The sequence below is a fragment of the Lytechinus variegatus genome, chromosome 10 (genome assembly GCF_018143015.1).
Source record: "Lytechinus variegatus isolate NC3 chromosome 10, Lvar_3.0, whole genome shotgun sequence".
NCBI lineage: Eukaryota > Metazoa > Echinodermata > Echinoidea > Temnopleuroida > Toxopneustidae > Lytechinus > Lytechinus variegatus.
This window is the reverse complement of record NC_054749.1, coordinates 16,881,409-16,904,045: the sequence shown is the minus strand read 5'-3', so window position 1 is coordinate 16,904,045 and position 22,637 is coordinate 16,881,409. Positions and strand designations below refer to the sequence as shown.

At 35.5% G+C, this 22,637-nt stretch overlaps 1 protein-coding gene across 1 annotated transcript; it reads right to left on the bottom strand.

The window, feature by feature from the left end:
• Positions 1–10,275: 10,275 nt before the first annotated feature.
• On the bottom strand, positions 10,276–14,252 carry LOC121423284. The gene is made up of 2 exons (XM_041618618.1): positions 13,908–14,252; positions 10,276–10,933 (listed from the first exon to the last, which is right to left on the bottom strand). Exons 1-2 carry the CDS (start codon positions 14,106–14,108, stop codon positions 10,790–10,792), a joined length of 345 nt encoding a protein of 114 aa, XP_041474552.1. The 5' UTR covers positions 14,109–14,252; the 3' UTR covers positions 10,276–10,789.
• Positions 14,253–22,637: the final 8,385 nt, after the last annotated feature.

The window sequence follows — 22,637 nt, the reverse complement described above, 5'->3', positions numbered from 1 at the left end:
ATTTAATTTAAAAAATATCGAAGACGCCTTAAAAGATTTTTAACAATTTGCCTATCATGATATTACGATGGAGATTCTGTACAAAAAAAATGCAATCCCACTTTTCATCAGTTTCTTTTGTTTGCAAATGCTCTTCACCGACTTTACTCATCATGCTCATGATAGCTAGAGTATTTGCCAATGATGGTTAAGATGCGATAAATTTCTTTTCTTCTTCTTTCTAATGTAGGGTCTATTCATAAAAATGTCTTCAAACACCTAAATAAATGACATATCTTGGAAGAAAAATCTTTGAAAAGGATCATTTATCTTGGCACTAATCAACATCCCCCGCTATATACCTATTCCTAAAGGGGTACCCCAGGCTGGAGAAAATAATAGGGTTCGAACCGTAAAGTGAGACAAACAAAACAATGACAAATTGACATGATTGATAAATATTGGAAATGAGTAGAAAAAATATGGTTTCTTTAAATTTTGCATTAGACCTTATTTCGGTGAAATTCATATGTCTCCAGGAATATGCAATGAGGGTCTGTTGTATCATACAAAATTAGGTTTATTTAAATTTTGTCGACACAGAATATTGCTTCAAAAATCATCATTTTGTTACTCGGGCGACATACATACATTTGAGACAATTGCGAGTTCCATTTCAAATTTTCAATAAAATCAGAAAAAAGGCAGAGAGCTAGAGGATAGGGCATTATCGTTCCATTTATTGCAATCATGGCCACATGCCGCTCAGTAATATCAAATGCAAAAAACAGTGTTTACTTTTGTTATTTTTTTTCATCAGATTTTAATGAATTTTCAGCAATTTGCTCATCTAATTTTACTTAATTTATTCATATATTGTTGGGCCCAGACATAGGCGGCGGAAGCGGGGGGGGGGACAGGGGGGACGTTTCCCCCCCTAAATTTTAGGAGGGGGGACGGCCCCCCTAAAATTTTTGGGTTGAATACCTTTTTTTTTTTTTTGCTTGTCAAAATTATTTGGGTTGTCCCCTCCTAAAATTTTTGGCTTCCGCCGCCAATGGGCCCAGAATACCCCTTTGATTCGGTCGAGGTATATTATAAATTGCTTGGTATAAGAAAGGGAGACAAGTTTTAAAGATAAATTATTCACCAACAACATCACCATTGGTGCCCTTGGCACTGTTCGTGATTTGTACTAACATTAGCGCCATTCCCGACCTTTCGTTTGAGGACGCGGACGCTATTTACAACGGTAGTTGACTTTGAAAGGGACTTTTTGGGCCCGTCATCATGGTCGTAAAACTCAGTCCTGCAATGCATGACATTTTTTTTTTCGTTTCGCATCTGCGACGGAAACATTCAATATGCGTTTCGTGTGCAAAATTCTGGTTGCTACTATGGTAACAGCGATTTATCCGATTGAGGACGACTTTCCAAAGCCACATTTGACTCCTCCTAGAGCTCGAGAGGCCGCCGGGGGGCCCACTTCCATTGATTAGTGGATACCAGTAGCGGTCGACCACCCGTAAAAGGGGACAGAGTGGGCAGGTACGTTACGTATATAGGCCTATGTAACGTTATAAGGGTGTCAAAACGATGTTTAAAAATGCTGAAAAAAAGGGATATATATCCAATACTTGTAGGGTTTCACAAGCCAAATACTTGTTAAGAGATGCATTTTCATAATCTGGAAAAGAATTGCTTCCCTTGTATAGCATGTTTAGGGTACTTTTCGAAACCCCATGGTCGTGCCTGGTATCCACTCATCAATGGAAGTGGTCCCCCCGGAATTTGAATCTAATCCCATTTCTGGGGAATGTAAAACATAATGCCCCTCACATCGTGTGCGAGAGGCATATCGTTTGTGTATAAGGAGTAAACAAAAGAAACAAAGAAACAAAAGAAACAAGAGGAAACGAGTTCAAAGGTATCGCATATGATGTGTACATATCAACGCATGCGAAATGTTCGGCTGGAGAGGTTGATCTGATCCATGAAATCAATTGCCAGTGATCCACCAATAATCCACATTAATTGTAATATCGATTCGATGGACTGTAATGATCTATATTTAAGCCTTCATTCAGTAAGTTTTTCCTCACTCAATATGTTCTCGATTTGCTTGAAAAACCACTTTCTTATCCATGTCATAATCTATTTAGGTCCTGCATTTTGAATATCTCCAGCCATCAGTCGTAATATACATGCATGTATGGTACGGGTGTCGCGGAAAGGGATTTTGCACACGAAAAGCAGATTTGTAGGGCCTGTAACCCCCCTGTTACACAAAGCTTAGCATTGATCGTAGAGCAGTTTTCTACGTTTGATTCGATTGACTGTAATGCACAATCAATCTTAAAAATCAAGTGCATGATTAAGCGTTAACTTTTGTGTTAGGGGACCCTAATACTAGCGTCCGTGAGGATTGCGAAAGGTCCCAATTGTTAGCTTCTGCTAAGCCTTTTATTGTTAGATTATTAGGAATTCGACTAAGTTTCTGTGAGTTTATCGATACCGCTAGGCCTACTTTTAGTGCTCTGTTAGTGAAAACAATGCGTCTAGCGGTGGTCGCCCGTGGAAGGTGTGACTGCCCTAATGTTACTGTTCTGGTACGCTAACAACGCTTCTGTGCGCTCGCCGCTGGAGAAGGCATTTGATTTAATATCGTCTGAATTACTTTTAAAAATATTATCTTACTTTGGATTTGATCAGGATGCAGTCAAATGGTTTCGCAATTATTTCATTGGTAGGCAGCAATCAACGGTTGTCAATGGTAATATGTCAGGTTTACGTACTGTTGAAAGTGGAGTGCCTCAGGGGAGTATCCTAGGCCCCTCCTCTTCATAACCACTCTAAACGATTTGGTCAGATCTGTAGAACAATGCTTCCTCTCTTTATATGCAGACGACATTTACTTTGCATCTAAAGAGCCCAGAAATTTAGAAATGACTATTAACAGAGATTTAAACTTAATTTCTAAATGGTTTTCTAATAATGAATTATTAATCAACATCGATAAGTGTCAATTTATGTTATTAGGATCTAAAGAAAAGCTCCGTCTATTTGATAATATAAAAATACAAATGAAAAACTATGAATTGCAAAGGGGAAGCCAATGTAAATATCTTGATGTGATAATAGACAGCTCCCTAACCTGGACCCCCCAAATTGACAGTGTTCGGAAAAAAGTTTTACAGACATTTTATTCTTTAAAACGCATTCGATGTTATATACCAAAAAATACAGCTCTTATGTTATATAAAGCTTTAATCCAACCGATATTTGACTATTGTTGTACAATCTGGAGAAATGGCAATAAAAGCCAACTAAATCGTCTCCAAGTTCTACAAAACAGGGCAATGAAATCAGTCTTAGTAGTAAACAGTAGATTTAGTACAGCGAATATATATGCCATTTAAAGGTTGATCAACTCAACAAGAGATGGAACAATCAGTCAATTTTTACCATTTTTAAATTGGTCAATAATCTAGCTCCATCTGTTCTTTGTAGTCGAATCACACTTAAATCACGAGAATACCTTCTAAGTAACATAGACCGACAAATTCAATTACCGAAGCCTCATTCTAATTATCTAAAAAACAGTCCCCATTATTCAGCTTCTAAATTATTCAATAACCTACCCGCAACAACCCGGTTAGAAAAAAAAACCCGACTACATTTGCACGTCTAATGTCACTTTCTTAATTTAATCCCCCACACCGATCACCATTGATGATACCGCATTATATACCTTCATTTTTTTTTATGTTTAATTTTGACATAACTTTGTATATTATTTTCGTCTATTTATTTTTCATTTTTGTTTACTCCAATTTTACTTTTGCCAATTGTATTTTACCCATGCTTTGATTTATTTTGTTTTGCTATCTTATATTGTATGCTTGTTTTATGTTGATATTTGTTATTATTTCTTGTCCACGGCCTTGCTGAAAAGCAGCTTCTAGCTGAAAGCAGGCTTTTTAACCGTGATTAAATGAATAAAATACAATATAAAATACAAAAATCATGATTTCATCGGCTAATGGGTACGGTCCCTGCGCCCATCCCTTGATGTGATCGTTTTTTAATGCTTTCACATGATTTCATCGGTCGCAGGGTGCGGTCTCTGCGACCGTACCCAGCGATCGTACCTTTGTGTGAGAGCAGTATGTGTTTCACATACAGAAGGCTGCCGGAGGGTGGGGGTCGTCAGTGGATGAATGGACATTCACTTTTAATGCTTTTACATTGGGGATTATGCAAAAGTGGGGGAAATATGTGTATGGAAAAGTAAGAGCAGTTGATAAGTGCGAAATGTCATTGTCGTCTGCCTTCCTTTGCGCTCAGTAAATTTAGGTCCATGCTCTTTTCATCTCCAGAATGTAACCAACGTAATTCAGCGCATGGTGGTAAAAAGGATGGAGTTACAACTGAATGCAAATTAATTCATGTAGCTTCGAATTTCTGAAGAAGTACAAGAGAATGCACAGATGCACTGTAGTCTTTGGTGGCGACCTGCGATGTTGCCAACTTAATAAGAAAACTGAAAAGTGATTTGTTGAAATAGGTAATTGAGAATACTACCAGTTTTGTTTGATAAAAAAATGTGGGTTTTAAACACATGGCGAAATATTTCTCAAAAACTTTTTTTTGGTTAAGATGCATAAAAAGTAGCAATTGCTTTTACTCGGTTTTTGCTTGATTCCGTATGCATAAAATGAGCAAGCAAATGGTATTGCTATTAAAGGTCAAGCCCACCTCAGAAAAATGTTGATTTAATTCAAAAGAGAAAAATCAGGCAAGCACAATGCTGAAAATTTCATCAAAATCGGATGTAAAATAAGAAAGTTATGACATTTCAAAGTTTCGCTTATTTTCAACAAAATAGTTATATGAACGAGCCAGTTACATCCAAATGAGGGAGTCGATGACGTCACTCACTCACTATTTCTTTTGTTTTTTATTGTTTGAATTATACAATATTTCAATTTTTACATGAATTTGATGATTAGGACCTCATTGCCTGAAGCACAAAATGTTAAAATAATGGAATTCCACGTGTTCAGGGAGGAATGAAACTTCATTTCACATGACAATGACGAGAAAATAAAAATATTTCATATTTCATATAATAAAATACAAAAGAAATAGTGAGTGAGTGATGTCATCAACTCTCTCATTTGGATGTAACTGGCTCGTTCATATAACTATTTTGTTGAAAATAAGCGAAAATTTAAAATGCCATAACTTTCTTATTTTACATCCGATTTTGATGAAATTTTCAGTGTTATGCTTGTTGAATTTTTCTCTTTTTATTCAAATCAAGTTTTTGTTGGGGTGGACTTGTCATTTAAAGGGGAATGAAACCTTTGGAACAAATAGGCTTGTGTAGAAACAGAAAAATCAAAGAATAAGAATAAAGAAAGTTTGAGAAAAATCGGACAAATAATGAGAAAGTTATGAGCATTTGAATATTGCAATCACTAATGCTGTGGAGATCCTCACATTGGCAATGCGACAAGGATGTGTGATGTCACTGATGAACAACTTTCCCTTTGGTGGACTATAAAATACCCTCAAAATGTCTCTTTTTGCTTTTTCTTATGATATGATACAAACTCTCTATCCGTGATGTATTCTTGAAAAAATATGTATTACATGCCCTCATGTAGAAAGAACACATGATCTATGGATAGATGTGATAAAAGAGGCAATTCAAGTGAAATATATACTAAAGTAATGGGGAGAGTTGTTCACAAGTGACATCACACATCTTTGTCGCATTGCCAATTTGCTATCTCCATAGCATTACTGATCGCAATATTCAAATGCTCATAACTTTCTCATTATTTGTCCGATTTTTCTCAAAATTTTGTTGATCTATTTCTTTGATTTTTCTGTGTTCACACAAGCTCTCTTGTTCCAATGGTTTCATTCTCTTTAAGTTCAAGCCAACGCTGTCTGCTAGCATTTCCTTGACGTTGAGCTTTTGCTACAAGGTGACAGCCCACGAGACCGAAGTCCTGCGAGACCCGGATTTTCCCCCCTTCATCGGGTGCCGTGCAGGTCGAGTGGTTTTTAGGCGCCTCGTTGCTGCGGCGTAACAGGTACCTGTTATCAGAGGGGGGGGGGGGGGGGAGGGGCAGAGCCAAATATTTCCCAGGAATTCCGTCTAGAATTAGTGGCATAACTAGGATTTCAGTTTAGGGGGCAGTCATTATGAAAAATACGAGACATTTGGCTTCCTCCTGCTCGTAAGCACGGGCGTCCGTCGATATAACACATATTTTTTTGAAAATATGCACCCTTTTTCTTAAAAGTTGACGGAGAGGGGGAAAAATTAATCGCATCAGGTCGGGGTATTCAGTAATGAGTACAGGAGAAACTATATTTCACTGATTTTCATGATTCATCCCATTTAATTAACTCATCTATTCGTGTTTATGGGGCTAATATTTCCCTTACGCATTGCTTTTTGGCAGAAGTTCTATGGAAAATGCACCTTTTTCACAAAAACTTTGAGACACTCTGTATTCATTCCCCCCATTGCTCGAGAATGAATGGGCAGTTAACGACGGGGTGTAAGATTTATTAAAGAATGGAGTGTTTTTTTTTTATGAAAATGAAAGCCATTTCCCCATTGGATGTTATCTTCAATACGTGTTCTTTAGATGAAGTTAGTTGTCGAATAGGCTCTCCTGGCATTTGAGGTCTCTATCGGTGACGTCAATCAGGATCGTCATGCCTGAACCATCGGCCGGGCAGGGGTCGCAATGGTAGTATGATTTATGCATAATGTACTCGATATATACAATAATCTTGTCCTCCCGTTCAAATGAATGTGAAACTCATATAATTTTTATCAGAGCATTCAACAGGAGTACTGTAGTACACATTTCTTTCCTGTAAGTGAATTAAAGTCCCTCCAGTGAGTTTGATCACCCCTATTGTGAAATGTATCAGTTGTAACACAGTCAGCGCTGTTTGCACTCAGGGTCACTCCGTGACCTGTGTGTGCGTGCAAGAGTTGTACACGATTTTCTGTCTCATTTACGCAGAAATCTTTCATAATGAGTGAGCACGGGAAGCGCGTTCCGGGGGGGGGGGGGGGTGCAGGGAGAGTTCTTACTAAATGTTCGAAATCAAAATTTTCAGCTCGCTTTTCGCGCTCGAGTTTGTTTGATATATCCATCCACTTCGTTGTTACAATTGAGTTTTCGGGTCAAAATAAAACGATTTAGCTAACGCTTCGCTCTAGCATTTTTTGGTATTGGAGAGAAATGTGTCCTTTAACAGGATTTTTTGCTGGCCAGTATAATTAAGTTTTAGCTCGCGCTTTGCCCTCGCATGGATCGTTTAGTTAGATATCCCCCATGATTACAAAAGCTGCTTACAATGTTCCATTTTCAGGGCTAAATATATAAAATATCCAAAAATTTGAGCTCGCGCTTCGCATAGTCATTCATATTCGGGCCTCATGAAATACCTTATGTTGCTTCTAAAAATAAAAATTCAGTTAGGACTAATTTTTGGCGGCCGCGACGGGAAAATATGGATGAAAATATCCCCCCCCCCCCCTTCTCAATTGATAAAAGCTGGAACTGGAACTTATCCTGGGTATGACGAAAGAAAATGTGACTAATGAGAATGCAGAACACTTCCAAGATTCATATTCTCCGGACGTCGGTAATCGCTACCGATATTTGTCGGTAATCAGCCCCCCCCCCCTACTGGAAAAGGCCTAGCGACGCCCCTGAACGCATGACGAAGATAAGGATTGTTTTGAAGAAAATATAGGTGAATCAATACATATTGATTCACCCATATATTAGCTTCTGCCCGAAAGCTTCCCGAAGTCTAGTACTGACCTTGCTACGACCCTCTCAATACCCCTGATCTCACATATAAAGAGAGTGAAAACGAGTAGTGTGAAGAGAAAGTTTGATTGTGCGATTATGTAAGAGAGAGAGAGAGGGGGGGGGGGGGTTAGAAGGGGAGATTGATTAAGAGAGAGGGGGAGAGGTTGTGGGAAGGTAATGCCAAAAGCATTTCCTTTGTAACAATATACCATTTTATCTTGCAATATGTAATAACTATAATAAAACATAAAGTGACAAAATCTTTGTTGAAATATAGGCCCATCTGAATGTTCGCAGTTTTCTACTTTGTAGGTATTACGGATCAAAAGGTTGAAAGAAATTCTTATGAATGGAGAAAAGTCATGAAACTCAATATTTCTGTTCGAGTTAGATGGAGAATTACAGTTATTTTCTTTATTATAACAGTTAATAATACATTAGTAATTAATACTGTTTTGACTGCAAAACCTTGACATTCAAAGGGGCCGCTTTTATTCAATTCATTGACAAATAGAGTGTTCTAACACATACAGCTTTCTGACGAAATATGCGATTATGGAGGGCTCGATCACAATGATATCCACGTTGTTATGATTTCCTGACTAATGCTTGTGCTGTGAAATCGGTCTTGTTTTTCTAATATTTTCTGCATTCCTTTGCATGTATTAAAGGCGATGTTATCTTAATGGCATATATGAATACAAAGATAACCTTTGATAAAGGGATCTCTCTACTATATTGGTTAGATTAAAGAATCAATTTTTCAAATATTTATAAAAAAAAAAAAATAAAACGCAGATATGCTAGTTCAGACCAATACTAAGGCTCGGTGATTCAAGTGACGTATAGAACAAGGCCAAAGTTATCAATGTAATTAACTATAATAATAAGGAGCGCTTCGCAAAAGATGCAGAGAAATTGAAATTCAATATTATGTTTATCCTATACAAGAACATTCAGCTTTAAGAGCAATATAAGTAAAGCTAAGCATTTTTAATTCCAAGTATAGTAAGGCCAATGGACATTGAGTAGTCAAAACCATAATTTTAAGATAAAAATGGAACTTTAGTTCGCTAGTTAACGGGGTCGCATGTCATGGAAAATTAAAAAGGGTGCACATTAGAACAAAAGAAAAGGAACAGGGGTAAAGTAGAAGCTTAACATTGCAGGACGCACTAAATAACTTAGGGCATTTCCATAAAATAATCAACCTTTTTGTACGTCAGACCCCAATTTTTCTAAGGTATTATTTCACTCCATACATGCACAGACCAAGTCATGGTCCCTTGAGAACATTAAAGGCTATCAAAATAACTAGAAAAGAGAGACAGACAAGTTCATGAATTAAGGTCCGACATAGAGGGGGTCGGATGTACATATTATATGGAATTGCCCCATAGTAACTGGATAATTTCAGCAAGTGGGTTTTTTCAGTTGATATTCCTGTCTCGTTTTTAGAATCACTGTTTATCGATATATATACTTTGCCCTTGTTTTCTTCATTATTTTTGTATTTGTATTTTGTATTTATTTTAATCACTTTAATCTTGTAGATATGTATTCATGTTAATTTACTTTAAGAAAATATAAAAAGGGGCTCCACTCATGCGTATAAACTGGGGATTTTGTGAATGTTTTAAAGCGCAAAATCTCTTTCTAAAACAAACATTTTCACATTTGATTTACTCGTTTGATATTTTTCTGAGCATATTGATAATAATGATAATAAAAATAATAACAATAATCATAATAATAACAAAAATGCTGTAATGTTTGGCAAGTGTCAACTTTTCTTAGAAATTCCTGGGTGTGTGTGTGTGTGTGTATATATATATATATATATATGTGTGTGTGTGTGTGTGTGTGTGTGTGTGTGTGGGTGTATGTATGTATGTATATACATCTTGGTTTTCCACGTATTGGTTGGCAATAATAAGACATCAGAAATGCGAAACAAATGATATTCACAAGTAATGCAAGTTTGCAATGCCAACAAGTTCTTTATTCACTTTCCAAATTTTCGGTATTATCTGCTACTCGAAAAAAAATTCGAGAGCCAACGATGAGTTATTCATTATGAAATATGTATAATCAGTACTAACACGGTTATTGCGAAAATAAAATAATATCAGAATGGTATAAAATTGGAAAATATTTTCACTCAAGTCGTGTCAATGTATTGTTTGTTCTTTTACGGTATACAGTCAAATTATTGTGAAACGTTATAATTCTCACCATTTCATTTTAATCATGCCATTATTTACAAAAGCTGTGTATACGTGCCATGCAGCCTGCCATAAATATATTCAATGTTTTTTTATCATGCTTGAGTAAGAGAAATTAATTTCGTGCAAGAGAGTAAAATATAATTTTATTGGTTGACACATTAAAATTAATCAAGATTTTTCATAATTAGCTTAGGTGCCAACCCGACGGGCCAAATGACGAGAAGACGAATAGTAGGCAAGTCAACTTATTTGGGGGAAAAGGTAAAAATCACTGGTTGTTAAAATTCAGAAGTAGATATGTTTGGGACAAGAAAACAAGGTAATGAGTTGTTGACACTTGGCCAGTCGATTTGCTTTGGACAAGATGAGGAGTTGCTGGGATATGGCGAGTCAACTTGTTTAATTGGGACATGAAGAAATTTTGAAACTTCCCAAATCGAATAATTCAGGACAAAAAAGGTTGGTCAAACACTTGTCATCTTGTCCTGTTGCCCCAGACAAGTTGACTATTCAAGTTTCAACAACTCATCACCTTGCGTCCAGGACCTTGTCCGAAAAAGAAGGTCAAATCCGTCTTCTCATCTCGTCAAACGGTTAACACCTATAAGCTTCCGTACCGCTATACCTCTTCATAAATTTAAGAATGAGATTTCGGGAATGTGAATTAAAATTGTGACCTACCGATATTGCGGAGTTTGTGATAAATAATAACAGCAGCGATGATCATGATGTTACCGCATGTGCCAACGATGGCGTTGAATGTGGTCCATACCTGAACGATAGTGTGGATGACAACCTGGTCAGCGTAAGGGTTTTGGTAGAGCGTTTTCGATGTTGTGTTTCCCTCGAGAAATGCCATTGTTGTACCTACAGGAAAACAAAGTTATACACAACAAAATAGGAAGTCCCCCTTAAACAAACATCTATAATTTCTGAACCACTGGGAGTTTTTAATATATTCTTACATAAGCGTGTGTGTATTTCATGAGCTACCGTCTGAGTGAATGTAACGAATGTATTGTATATGCCATGCTTCAGTGAGCACCGTCAAAAATGAAAAAAAAAGTTACTTCTAAAATCACAAGCAAAATATCATGACTTTGATTCCATTTTATTGGAACGAATTCCACATTCTCATGAAAAATAGCCAGGAGGTTTAAAATAGGACTTTCTAAAAGATGACGCACATATTCTGCAAAATTTCACGGCTGAATAAACACAATTCTTTTAAAAAATTCGATTATAACCAATTTTGAATTAAGTCAAAATTTGTTATAATTTGATTTCCATACATTTTTTACACATTTCTATAAATAAAAATTATGGAATATGATGAGTTATTTTGGGGAAAAGTATCTTGAAAATATTAATTTCACGGCTCAATGAAAAAAAAATGTTCAAATATTGCAGGAAAGTATTGCTTCATGTTGGGAAATGAAATTATTTTACCATTTTCTCTTCGTTATGCCCATCACCAATTAACATGCTTCAATTATTCAAAAGAGTTTAATTATTCACGCTTGAATGTGAAATGTGAATAGCTCTTTTTACGCTAATGAAAAAAAATGCTAACGATGGATATCTGTCACAAACCCTTTTCATAGTTCATTTGATTTTTATGAAATTTCCGATGTCTAATGCTTAATAAAGGCATGGATAGGCTGGAAATATTTATATCTCAATAAATAGTGTAAAATTTACAGAGCAAAATGCTGAAAAAATTATCAAAATCGGATAACAAATAACAAAGTTATTTAATTTTAAAAATTGCATAAATGCATCCTGTTCCTAACAATTTCTCATGCAGGATCAGTTGAATTCAAGGACAAATTAGTTGTTAATCCAGAATTTGAAAATAGGAAGGGGGGGGGGCGAGAAATTGGGGAGGGGGCAACTAACATTTTCCAATTTCAAGTTTTCAACATGTTTTTTTTAAAGTTGTATAGAGGATACTACCATAAACCCCTTTGATTATACGCCACAAAAAATATGCTCACTCAAACATGAACATACTGTACATTATCAAATTGTGTGTGGAGTGGCTAAATGATAGATGAGAAAACAGCATTAGCACCATAACATTCACCAAAAAACAACCTTCGCCCAACCTTGTATTTACACAATCTGAAAAAAACTACTCTTGTGACTTTCAAAAAATTGTAATTTTTAATTCAACCTTTGATTACTCATGATGTATGACGTAACCGATCAATCTCATTTTTTGCCAGATGTTGTTTATTGAGGGTAAAATACTACCTAAAAAGTATATCTCAAAAATATTGTGTCCAAAAGTTACCGCATTTTGATTTAGGTGGCCTTACTTTTCTGTTGTGTATATAAAAAGGATTATCTTTGCATCATCGTGTAAATCGCTGCCAAGTAAATTTCCAAACACCAACGTTTAAATCTTCAATATCTCTTCTATCTCAGAATTCTCACAGATATTATGGTAATTTATGATTTGTTATTCTTTATCCCTTTTTCAACTTTGCAATTCATTATGCCACAATCTTCCATGAAAAAGAAAACACCCACGCACCATTTATAGATATTTCACACGTTGTGATCCATCCTAAATCTGTCAATGATCGTTAGATAATTACCTTCATCAACAGAGGAGCGTATTTTGCAGGAATTAAATGGAAATTTGAAAACGTGCAGCACGTAATATTTATGTCATTTGTATTTTCTGATGTTATATTTTATTTATTGTAATTATTGCTTCTAAATTTTGTTGGAAAAATTGAATAAATGAATGAATGAATACAATATAGCGACGTATATACAGTATAGCAATTTTTGGAGTGTGGATGGGTATAAATGGTTAGCATCTACAGAAGAGAGAGGATGGAATGCAAGCAATTTTAAAATCTTCTAAGACCTTCTTGCCCCTAAACAACGGCAAATATGGACTCCACGATACACTCTGAGCGTATACATACAAAGAAAATACATCTTAACAAAATTGTAAATTTAAAGAAAAAAAATACCCCGAAAGATTAAGCGATGGAGGTACAACTATTACACCCTATACATCCTGAAAGAATATCTTCTCCCCAAATAATTTAAAACCATTTTATTTGATATAGGCCTACCACTTGGTTGGATAATAAGGAGGTGTAATTAATCTACAGTGAGGTAATATTAAATTCGTGCCAAAATGCGGTATGAGAATAAAGTGGCATTGCAAGAAAATATTTGCAATCAATTATTGTAAATATTCTGTTGCAATTTTAAAGTCGAAAGATGAAAATCCGTATACGGATAAATTGCAATGTTAAAAATATTGGGCAAATTTTTTTTACCAGCACGAGGGTTATTATGTATCCAACCAATGTGGGGCAGTATTTTACCCAATGCGGAAAGCATAGTGTCCAATAAGGTTAAAAAATAAGCAGCAATTAATTATTTTAAAATGGGCAAAATTGTCATCACACTGGATAAATAAAAATGCCCCCAAAATGCCCAATGTTGGTTGGATACATATACCCTCGTGGAGCATATTTACCCAATATTTTTATATTTTGTTATTTTCTTATATTTTGTTATAACAAAATTAGTTTACACTCCTTTTTGGAAGAAGCAAATTAATCGCTTTTTTACAATTAGGTGCAAAACAGTGATTTAGTGACCGAAAATAGACATGAAATTGATCACAAGTTAATCGCAACGTCCCATTAGACTGAAAGGAATGAATCCAGACGTCCACGAAGTCATAATCCTACAAGAGTTGCAGTTAAGGTTGATTAAAAATGCCTTTTAAATGAAATTGGCATGAAAATTGTTTAATAAAAATTATTTGTATGGTGAAAGCCAAAAGGGGAGAGTAGGGCCTACTCACCTCCAAGGCTGGCTGATGATCAAACTTCGTCTCACATTCAGGTGGAAAGTTGTCCAACCAGGACTGGTAAATGACAGAAAGATCTTTGACGTGTAGGCCTACCGGAGGATGCAGAGAGCAACCTGTTACATCCGAGGATTCGGAACAAGTGATGCGATCAGAGGAGAAGTCTTTACCGGGCGGTAGTTTGATTGAGCACATAATATTACCATGCTTCCGCTCACGAGAAGACTGGTCGTGACTGGGTTTTGTTGGGAAAGGTTTATGTGCGTGGTGGTGTGAGTGAGCGTGAGTGCAGTGGCGTAACTATGGGGGGGGCACGTGCCCCCCAATCGGCTGACAAAAAAACGGGGAAAAGGAGAAAAAGAAGGAGAAAGGAAAAAACGTAGCGGGAAAGAAAAAATTATTGTTCATTATTATTAAAATAATAATTATGTTATATTGCATAAAAAAAACTTATTCATAACTTTATGGAACATAATTTGCTCACAGGGCCTATGTGTTCATTGTTCCTGGTGCTCACATTGTCTTTTAACGAGATATAAAATCCTGCTGTACTAAAACCTCCCGTTTTAAAGACAATTAATATACACCAAAAATCATATATTTCCTCGCACTTCGAGTTATTATTGTTTTATGCAGGGACATATGCTCCTTTTTCATGACTACTTAAAGTGATTTAAGGTCTTAAGATAAACCATTTCCTGTCCTTGCTTACTTTCGCATAAGTGGATTAGTGATATATGCCTGCTCTTATTGAATTTCTAAAATCAGTCCTTGAAATGTCCCTTTTTCTAAATTAAATCTGAATATAATTTTTTTTTAGCTCACGCCTCTCGCTCGCGTCATTCGGTTAGTGAAATACGTATGGTCTTAGTGAATTCCTATATACAAACAAGCCTTAGAATGCCCCTTTTCAGGTCTGAATTTCCTAAATATTCAGCTTGCGCTTCGCGCTTGCAATATTTGATTAGTGCGATGCGTATGATAATCACAATTACGACTACAAAAAGTGCTTCGTGTGTTTAGATGTAATTTAACAAAGTCACAGGCGCTTGACACTCGCACTAGATGACTATATGGTGAGATATGTATGCTCTTAATGGATTCCATAACAAATAGTACTTAAAATATCCCTGTTTGAGGTCAAAATATTCAAAAATTTCAGCTCGCGCTTCGCGCTCGCATTGTTTGTTTAGCGAGACAGGTACGTATCATGATTGCAAAAATTTGCTTATAATGTCCCTTTTTGGTCTGAATATCAAAAATTTTCAGCTCGCGCTTCGCGCTCGCATTATTTGATCAGTGACATACATATCCGTTGAATGCACTTTACTTAAAATGTCTCTATTAGGTCAGTATACATAGCAACTGAAAGCGCTCACTAAGTGACTCAAAATTTTTGCTGGTGCCCCCCCCCATGCCTTGACCCACCGTACGCCACTGCGTGAGTGTGTGTGTGAGAGAGCAGTGCGGGATATATGCATGTGATAAAGAGAGAAAGAGTGAGGGAGGAGAACTCATTCTAATTTACAACAGTGTATAAAATCATATTATTATATTAATTTTAGATGGCGAAATTTGTTATGAAACGAAGGTTTACAGACGAGATCCTCCAAGAAATGTTTTTGAAAAGTCACGATAAAGTGCACCGAATGTTACTCGGAGAAAAAAAAAACAAGGAGAGAAATGATTTTTTAAAGTGCAAAATTGTATAATTAAAAAAGTGGTAAGTCTTAATGATAAATATCACTTCAGATAATAAAAGAGTGAATGATGATGAAGATGGGGACGATGATGATGATGATAGTTATGATAATAATAATATCCTTACATTAATCATGTCATAGTGCCCTTTTAATTCACTAGGAGATGATAAGAGAATAGAAAAACAATGTGAAAGAAAGCCAAGCTCAGACTGGTTTGCAGTAGTCGGTATTTTATTCTACGAAAAACAGCCTCGCTGCAGAGACAAAGAATAATAAAAATACAATGTAAATATATATTGATAAAATAACATCTATATGACCCATGTACAACATTTATTCCATGTGATAACTTACAATTATTTCAATAAATAGTTTACACAATATGATGATTATAAGTCTCAATATGACATTTCTTTATTCTTGCTTCACACATGAGGCTTAATAAAAATATATATTTATATAATCTATAACTAAACTGCAGTTTGGATAAAAATGCAAAAAAACAATTCCTGAATATTACATAATAAAAGACATGTTTTATTGCAATACGATCCAATTAAAATAACTCACCGCCCACTACTCTCAATATCTCTAGGTTACTCTACTCTGGCAATTAGGCCTACAGCGTAGATGCAAACATCCTCTATACATGTAGTGAGGTTGAGCTAAAGGGAAAAATAAAACAAACAATCAACATCATGAAATGGATCTGATGGTAAGTGTGGGTTACATTAATGTAAAAACATTTATAAAAATCTTAACTTCAGAGGCATACAATATGTCAGTTTACATATAAAATCATCCAGTAGGCATCAATAATTATTTAGTATGAGTAAAATACATGATTACACAAAGTTTACAAGTATACAGTAGTATAATAACAATAATAATTAACTCACTTGTACTTTGACTCAAACTGACACGGGGAAGACAACCTCCTTCAAAAGCTCAATCTCTTCTGCCCTCTTCCCGCCAAATTTGTGCTCTAGCTGGCTTGAAAAGAAAGCCTCCTATATTGGGGGTACATAATTGCTACCCCCAACTGACTCTTGATTGGTCAAGAGATCAACCCAGTCAAGTATATCCAGGGATGCTTAAATGCATACCTGAATACACTTTGAACAAGAGCCATTGTTCACCAAACTACAGCAAGTTTAAATAGCCTGATACAACCCAATAGGGGTAGCCAATTTCACATTACAACAAATGCACAGCAATATTTATCTGTATATAATTTGCCTACGTGAATTCATGCTGATCGATGTAATTTACACGCATTAAAAATATAGGAAGCTGCAACTCCAAAAGGTAGAAATTAATTTCTCAGTGTGTTTGTTCAAAATAATGCTTTCGCAAAAGTTGGACACGCGACGCTCACAGTCCAAACCCTCATTTCTACTTAATCATAATCTTGACAAACACTTATTGAAAAGTATCAGTCGACCCAAGTAGTCTTTGAAATTGCAAAACATCATGAATGACACGAGTCATTATTCGAAGATCGGTGAGATCGACATGTTTTCGCGGAATCGTGCATGGATATTCTGCAACACTTCGTTTCTTTTTCTTCATCGTTTTAATCACCGCGAAAGACTATTTTTTAATGAGCTATAGCTATTACGGGTTGTTGTTGGTTCGTGAACATGGTGATGAATAAAGATTTGAGTATCATCAGTGGCGTATAGAGGGGGGAGGGCTTGGTCTAGCCCCCCCCCCCAAAAAAAAAAAAAATCACGACCAAGAAAAAAGGAAAAAAGAAAAGAAAGAAGGGTAGAATAATATATCATTTTCTATTTATTATGTCAAAGTGTGTGCGCAGCGGTTTGTTACCGAAAGGAAATGGCGCTATATCAAATGACCTTTGGATTGGATTGGAAAATTTATCGCAAAATTCATAATTTATCACAAAATCCATAACTGTACGCTAACTCACCAATTGTAAATGCATGATGTACGTATACATTTCAATGATGAACATTACACTTAGATAATAAACTATAGAAAGGTGGTAATGACCTATAGAATGCCCCTAGTTATCAAAACACAGAACAAAATAGAAGCATTTTAATAATCCTTGAAATGAAAATAATGGTAAAGTGATGCATCCCAGACCAGTTGCATAAATAGTAAATATTGAGTATTCACACCGCAACGTACAGAGGATATTAAAAGAACAGAGTAAATGTATTGAAAAGCCCGTCAAATGAGAAAAACAAGCTTGGGGCCTTGATCGTAACCTGGTGAACTTTGCTGGAACAACAGTTTCGTAAGTCTCGGAGCTGACGAAAAATGCAAGTATGTCGTTGGCCTCGACTCTTGGAAGAAACTGTTTGTGATTAACCATTTTTTCGAGCATTAATTAGGGATGCCTACCCAGCTGCTGTACATGTAGACGACAACAATCCTTGAAATAAAAATAATTGCGCAGTGACGCATCCGAGGCCAGTTGCATAAGGATCAAATATAGAGTATTCACACCACGACCATCGGAGGGCTCAAGAACAGAGTAAATATATTATAACACCTGTCGAAGGACAGGGAGGTCTTTGTCGAAAACTGCCCCTGGCGAACCGGCCGGAATATCAGTTTCGTCCTAAGTTTTGGAGTGACGGGAAATTACATATACGTCGTTGGTCCCGACTCTAGGACAAAACTGCTGCTGTGTTTAACCAATTTTCGACAAAGACTTCTTGATTGTGCTTTGTCATAAAGGGCATTGACGATACATTGTTTTATGTTATCGAATACGTCATGAAAGCGAAAACTCCCTATAACGTTCTGTATGATCACAACATAGCACAAAAAAAAAACCATTAATTTGCGATGCATGTCCAGGGGTACATGTATTGTAGACAATAACAATAATTCTTGAACGTGACGCATCCGAGGAACGTTGCAATAAGGGTTGTGGACAAAATAATAAGAGTCCACAAAGTAAAACGAAACTTGACTTTCATCAGAAACTAGGGACTTGCTTGTATTTTTTTTTAAATTGCGTTTAAACACAAGTCTCTCTGCTATGGGCCCTAAGCGGGTGACAGATACTATACACCTTGGTAACATTTTGTTCTACCGCGGCCGTACAGCGAGTCGAAAACAGCCGTTTTAACATTTGTTTGCACCAGCTACATATAAGTGGTTTTAGAAAAAATGAATCAAACGGCTGTTTACGACTCACCGTACGGCCGCCGTAGAGCAAATGTGATCGTGGTACAAGGGCCCTTTCACACGTAAATCTTGAATCATCATTATAATGATGATTGCTATTCGTCTTTAGAATCATCGGACCTTTCACACGGAAAATTCGTACCGTATAGTATAGTATTTATTTTCTGTATAAAACACAAAAAATGCAAAACGGATGGATAGCCCATATTCAGTTTAGTCGACATACGGCATTTCAGCATCCCGTCATACTTCCATTTCAACCCATAGGACACCATACCAACGTCATACCAACATTAAAACTCGTCATACCAACACACGAAAATCCGTCATGCCGACAAATCAAATTTTCTCATCTCTCATTTAACATTCAATCCACATATTAATTGTGGTTTTTTTTTCATGACCCAGGGGTAGACCAAATCTCACGCAGGTTGGCAATGAAAATATGATATACTCTGTTAAAATACAATAAAATGAAAAACACGATGAATGCAGTGTGATGTTGATGTATCAGATATTTTATTATTCAAATTAAAATGTAGAATGTAAATTATACAATATGATATACTCTGTTAAAATACAATAAAATGAAAAACACGATGAATGCAGTGTGATGTTGATGTATCAGATATTTTATTATTCCAATTAAAATATCGAATGTAAATTATACCACCCATTATTTATTAAATATGTTCTTTTTTATATATTCATTATGATTTTCCTTTATGTTAACACATTTTTTTAGATGGAACGATCTGTTTTTTCAAAATTTTGTATTTATATGATTTTCTTGATAGGTTTGACTGGCAGAGATTGCACTATGTTTATTTTAGTATTTCTTTTCGTTTATTTTGTTTATTATGTTTGTAATTCTATATGTTATGCAGCGCCCCCTTGTAAAACAGTATGTAAATTACTGATGGAGCTATCCTGTTGACATAAAACTAAATAAATAAATAATTTAAAAAATAAAATAAATAATCTGCGAAATAGATATGATAAGTGCATTAGTTCTTTATCATTGTTATCTGTATAACATAACTGTGTAGGTCATGAGTCGGATATAATGTAAAAAGTTATGTATTTTGAAATATAATAAAAACAAAGTACATTTATCACATGGATTTGTGATAAAGTAGATCCCCTCGTCCTGGTCTCGGTTATCTTCAGTCCCTTCCATAATCTTCGTCACCATCAGCATCATCTTCAGCTTGATATTGGAACAGTCCGTCGAATTTTGTCCCATGTCTGGCTAGAACTCGTTGAATTGCTTTCCGGACATCCATACCCTTTCCTTGACACATTATATAATTTCCTGATTGGTTTGCTCTTCTTCAAGAAATAAGTTATGCCTTAAGAAATTGGAGTTGCGTTCGAAAAAAAATGCGTTTAATATCCCATAGTACTTTCAAATGAGCCCTTTCTTTTGGCTTCGTCACCACGAATACCCTTGGATATATATATTCATCGTACTTTTCAGCTCAGGTTGTCCGCTGGTTCGTCTTCGTCAATGATTTCTCAATTTGTTGATTCATCTTCTCCTTCCTCAAATCAGAATCACTTGTTTCAGTGTTTTCGTCGTCGCTTTCTCCCACAACAATGCTGGAATCTTCATTGTAATCAGTCACATATCCATCATCTTCCATTTAATGGTGTGCATCTCTTGATGCCTCTTCAAGTTGTAGTTTCGACTATATGACTTTTCTCACAGTGAACAACAGTAACGCTTTACTGTATCGCGAGTATTCATGTTGACCCAAAGGATTCAAACTTGCAAGTGATGAAATAAAACATTGCATTTTAACTTGCAATATAATGTCGAGTTTCATATCGAACGCCGCATAATGACCTCGCATTATTTTTACTGCGCCGCTGACGCCGTATAACTGCCAGAATGGTGCAATGACGGTATGATGTCATGACGGAATGGCGGGATGGTAAAATGGCGGTATGACGGGATGCTGAAATGGCGGTATGACGATATGACGGAATGATGGGTTGGTGTATTGGCGGTATGACGGGATGGTGAAATGTCGGTATGACGAAATGACATGACGGGATGGTGAAATGGCGGAATGATAAAATGGTGGGGATGCTAAAATTGCGGTATGACGGAATGATGCGGTATGGCAAATTTAGTTGGTAGGTATATAGATAGGTAGGTAGATAGATAGATAGATAGGTGGATAGTATGTTTTTCTCCCAATATTTTCATGGGGGGGGGGCTACCTTACAGGATTAAACAGGGCAATCGATTCAAGGGTCATGTTGTTTTGCATACTATATTCATGTTGAGATCATTGTGCACATTCAGGAATTCAAGGATGTTGTAGAATTTCATAATAAAGTGCTCACTCAAATCGATGCTATAATTTTTTTCACTCAAATGAAACGCCTAGACAGATCATCGAGTAACAACGCAAGCTTCCTTAATCATTTTCCCCCTTATTATGAAGTGAAATCACATGCCTTCATCTATAGGGTGATTCGGACAAGCACTCTTTTTTTAATACTTTTTAGTCTTTATTCAGATAATATCACATATGATAAACATTTTTTAAACAAAGATTATCACAACCCATATTACGAACAGAGAACACAATTATTTTCACATGTATTTACTGTATAATAATGCGGTGTTGTATGATGAAGAGAATCCAAACATGAAGACCTTTTAAATTCTGAGCAAATAATAAAATTTATATGTATAATACTTTGTTTAATAAAGATGTGAATAGGCTGTCCCATAATAAAAAAATGTATACATATATATATTTTAATGAAAGACAATACAAAAAAATTAAGTCTCTACGTTTATACTTGAAAAGTGTACAACAATCTGGATAAAGATTTTATATATAAAACACACAAAAACAAAACAACAACAAAAAAACCCCAGAAAATGTGAAAGAAGAGCAGCCAAACTGAAACCCATCTCATTTATCTTTTACCCATTATGGAATCATGATATATTTTATAATATTGAATTACTATTATTCCAATACTTTACACTGTAAAAACTATGGTGTTAAAACTGACACCAATTGGTGTTAATAGAGGACCACACCCTGAGGTGTTAAAATAACACCCTAGAGATTGAACATAACACCAAAGAGTGTAAATGTAACAACCATAGGTGTTGTAATAACACCTATAGGTGTAAAACTAACACCACCAATTTAACACCGGTGTAAAATAACTGGTGTGGTCCTCTATGTACACCGGTTAACACCACACTTTTTGCTGTGTACTATAAATCATTTTATACCAAATAAGCTTTGTTGGAAGATAATCATATATTGATTTATATATATATATGTATGTATATACATGTATATGTATATATATATATATATATATATATATATATATATATATATATAAATTGATTGGTCAGGATCAGTGGGAGAAAGAGTTTGAAGAAAGAAAACATTAATAATCAAACACTTGAGTTTAAATGATGGTGTAGAGTCAATTTATCGTTTCTTTTTTACTTTTCATATTCGATCTGTTTTGACCTTTTATAGTGGCACTGAATATTTCTTTACGTGTAGGGACCCTTCCCAGTTTACAGTTATTGTATATCATATATTTGACCAAAATTATTACATGATTTAATAGAGCATTGTGTTTTATATTGTCTCTAACATTAAGTAATACTTCAAGCCATTGTATATCATAAAAGATGTAATTTGTTTCCTATTTTCAATCCAAATCTTAGACACTTCAGCGCATTTATAAAATACATGATAATATGATTCTATCTCTTTTCTACAGAAAGAGCAAGTATTGGAATGTATTATACCAAACTGGAAAAGTTTGTCATTACAAAATATGATGCTATGTAAAAGTT

Coding starts and splice junctions, on each gene's coding strand:
- LOC121423284 (XM_041618618.1), bottom strand. CDS start 14,108: ATGTGCTCAATCAAACTACCGCCCGGTAAAGACTTCTCCTCTGATCGC. Junction 10,934..13,907: donor ATCATCAGCCAGCCTTGGAG/GTGAGTAGGCCC, acceptor GTTTTCCTGTAG/GTACAACAATGGCATTTCTC.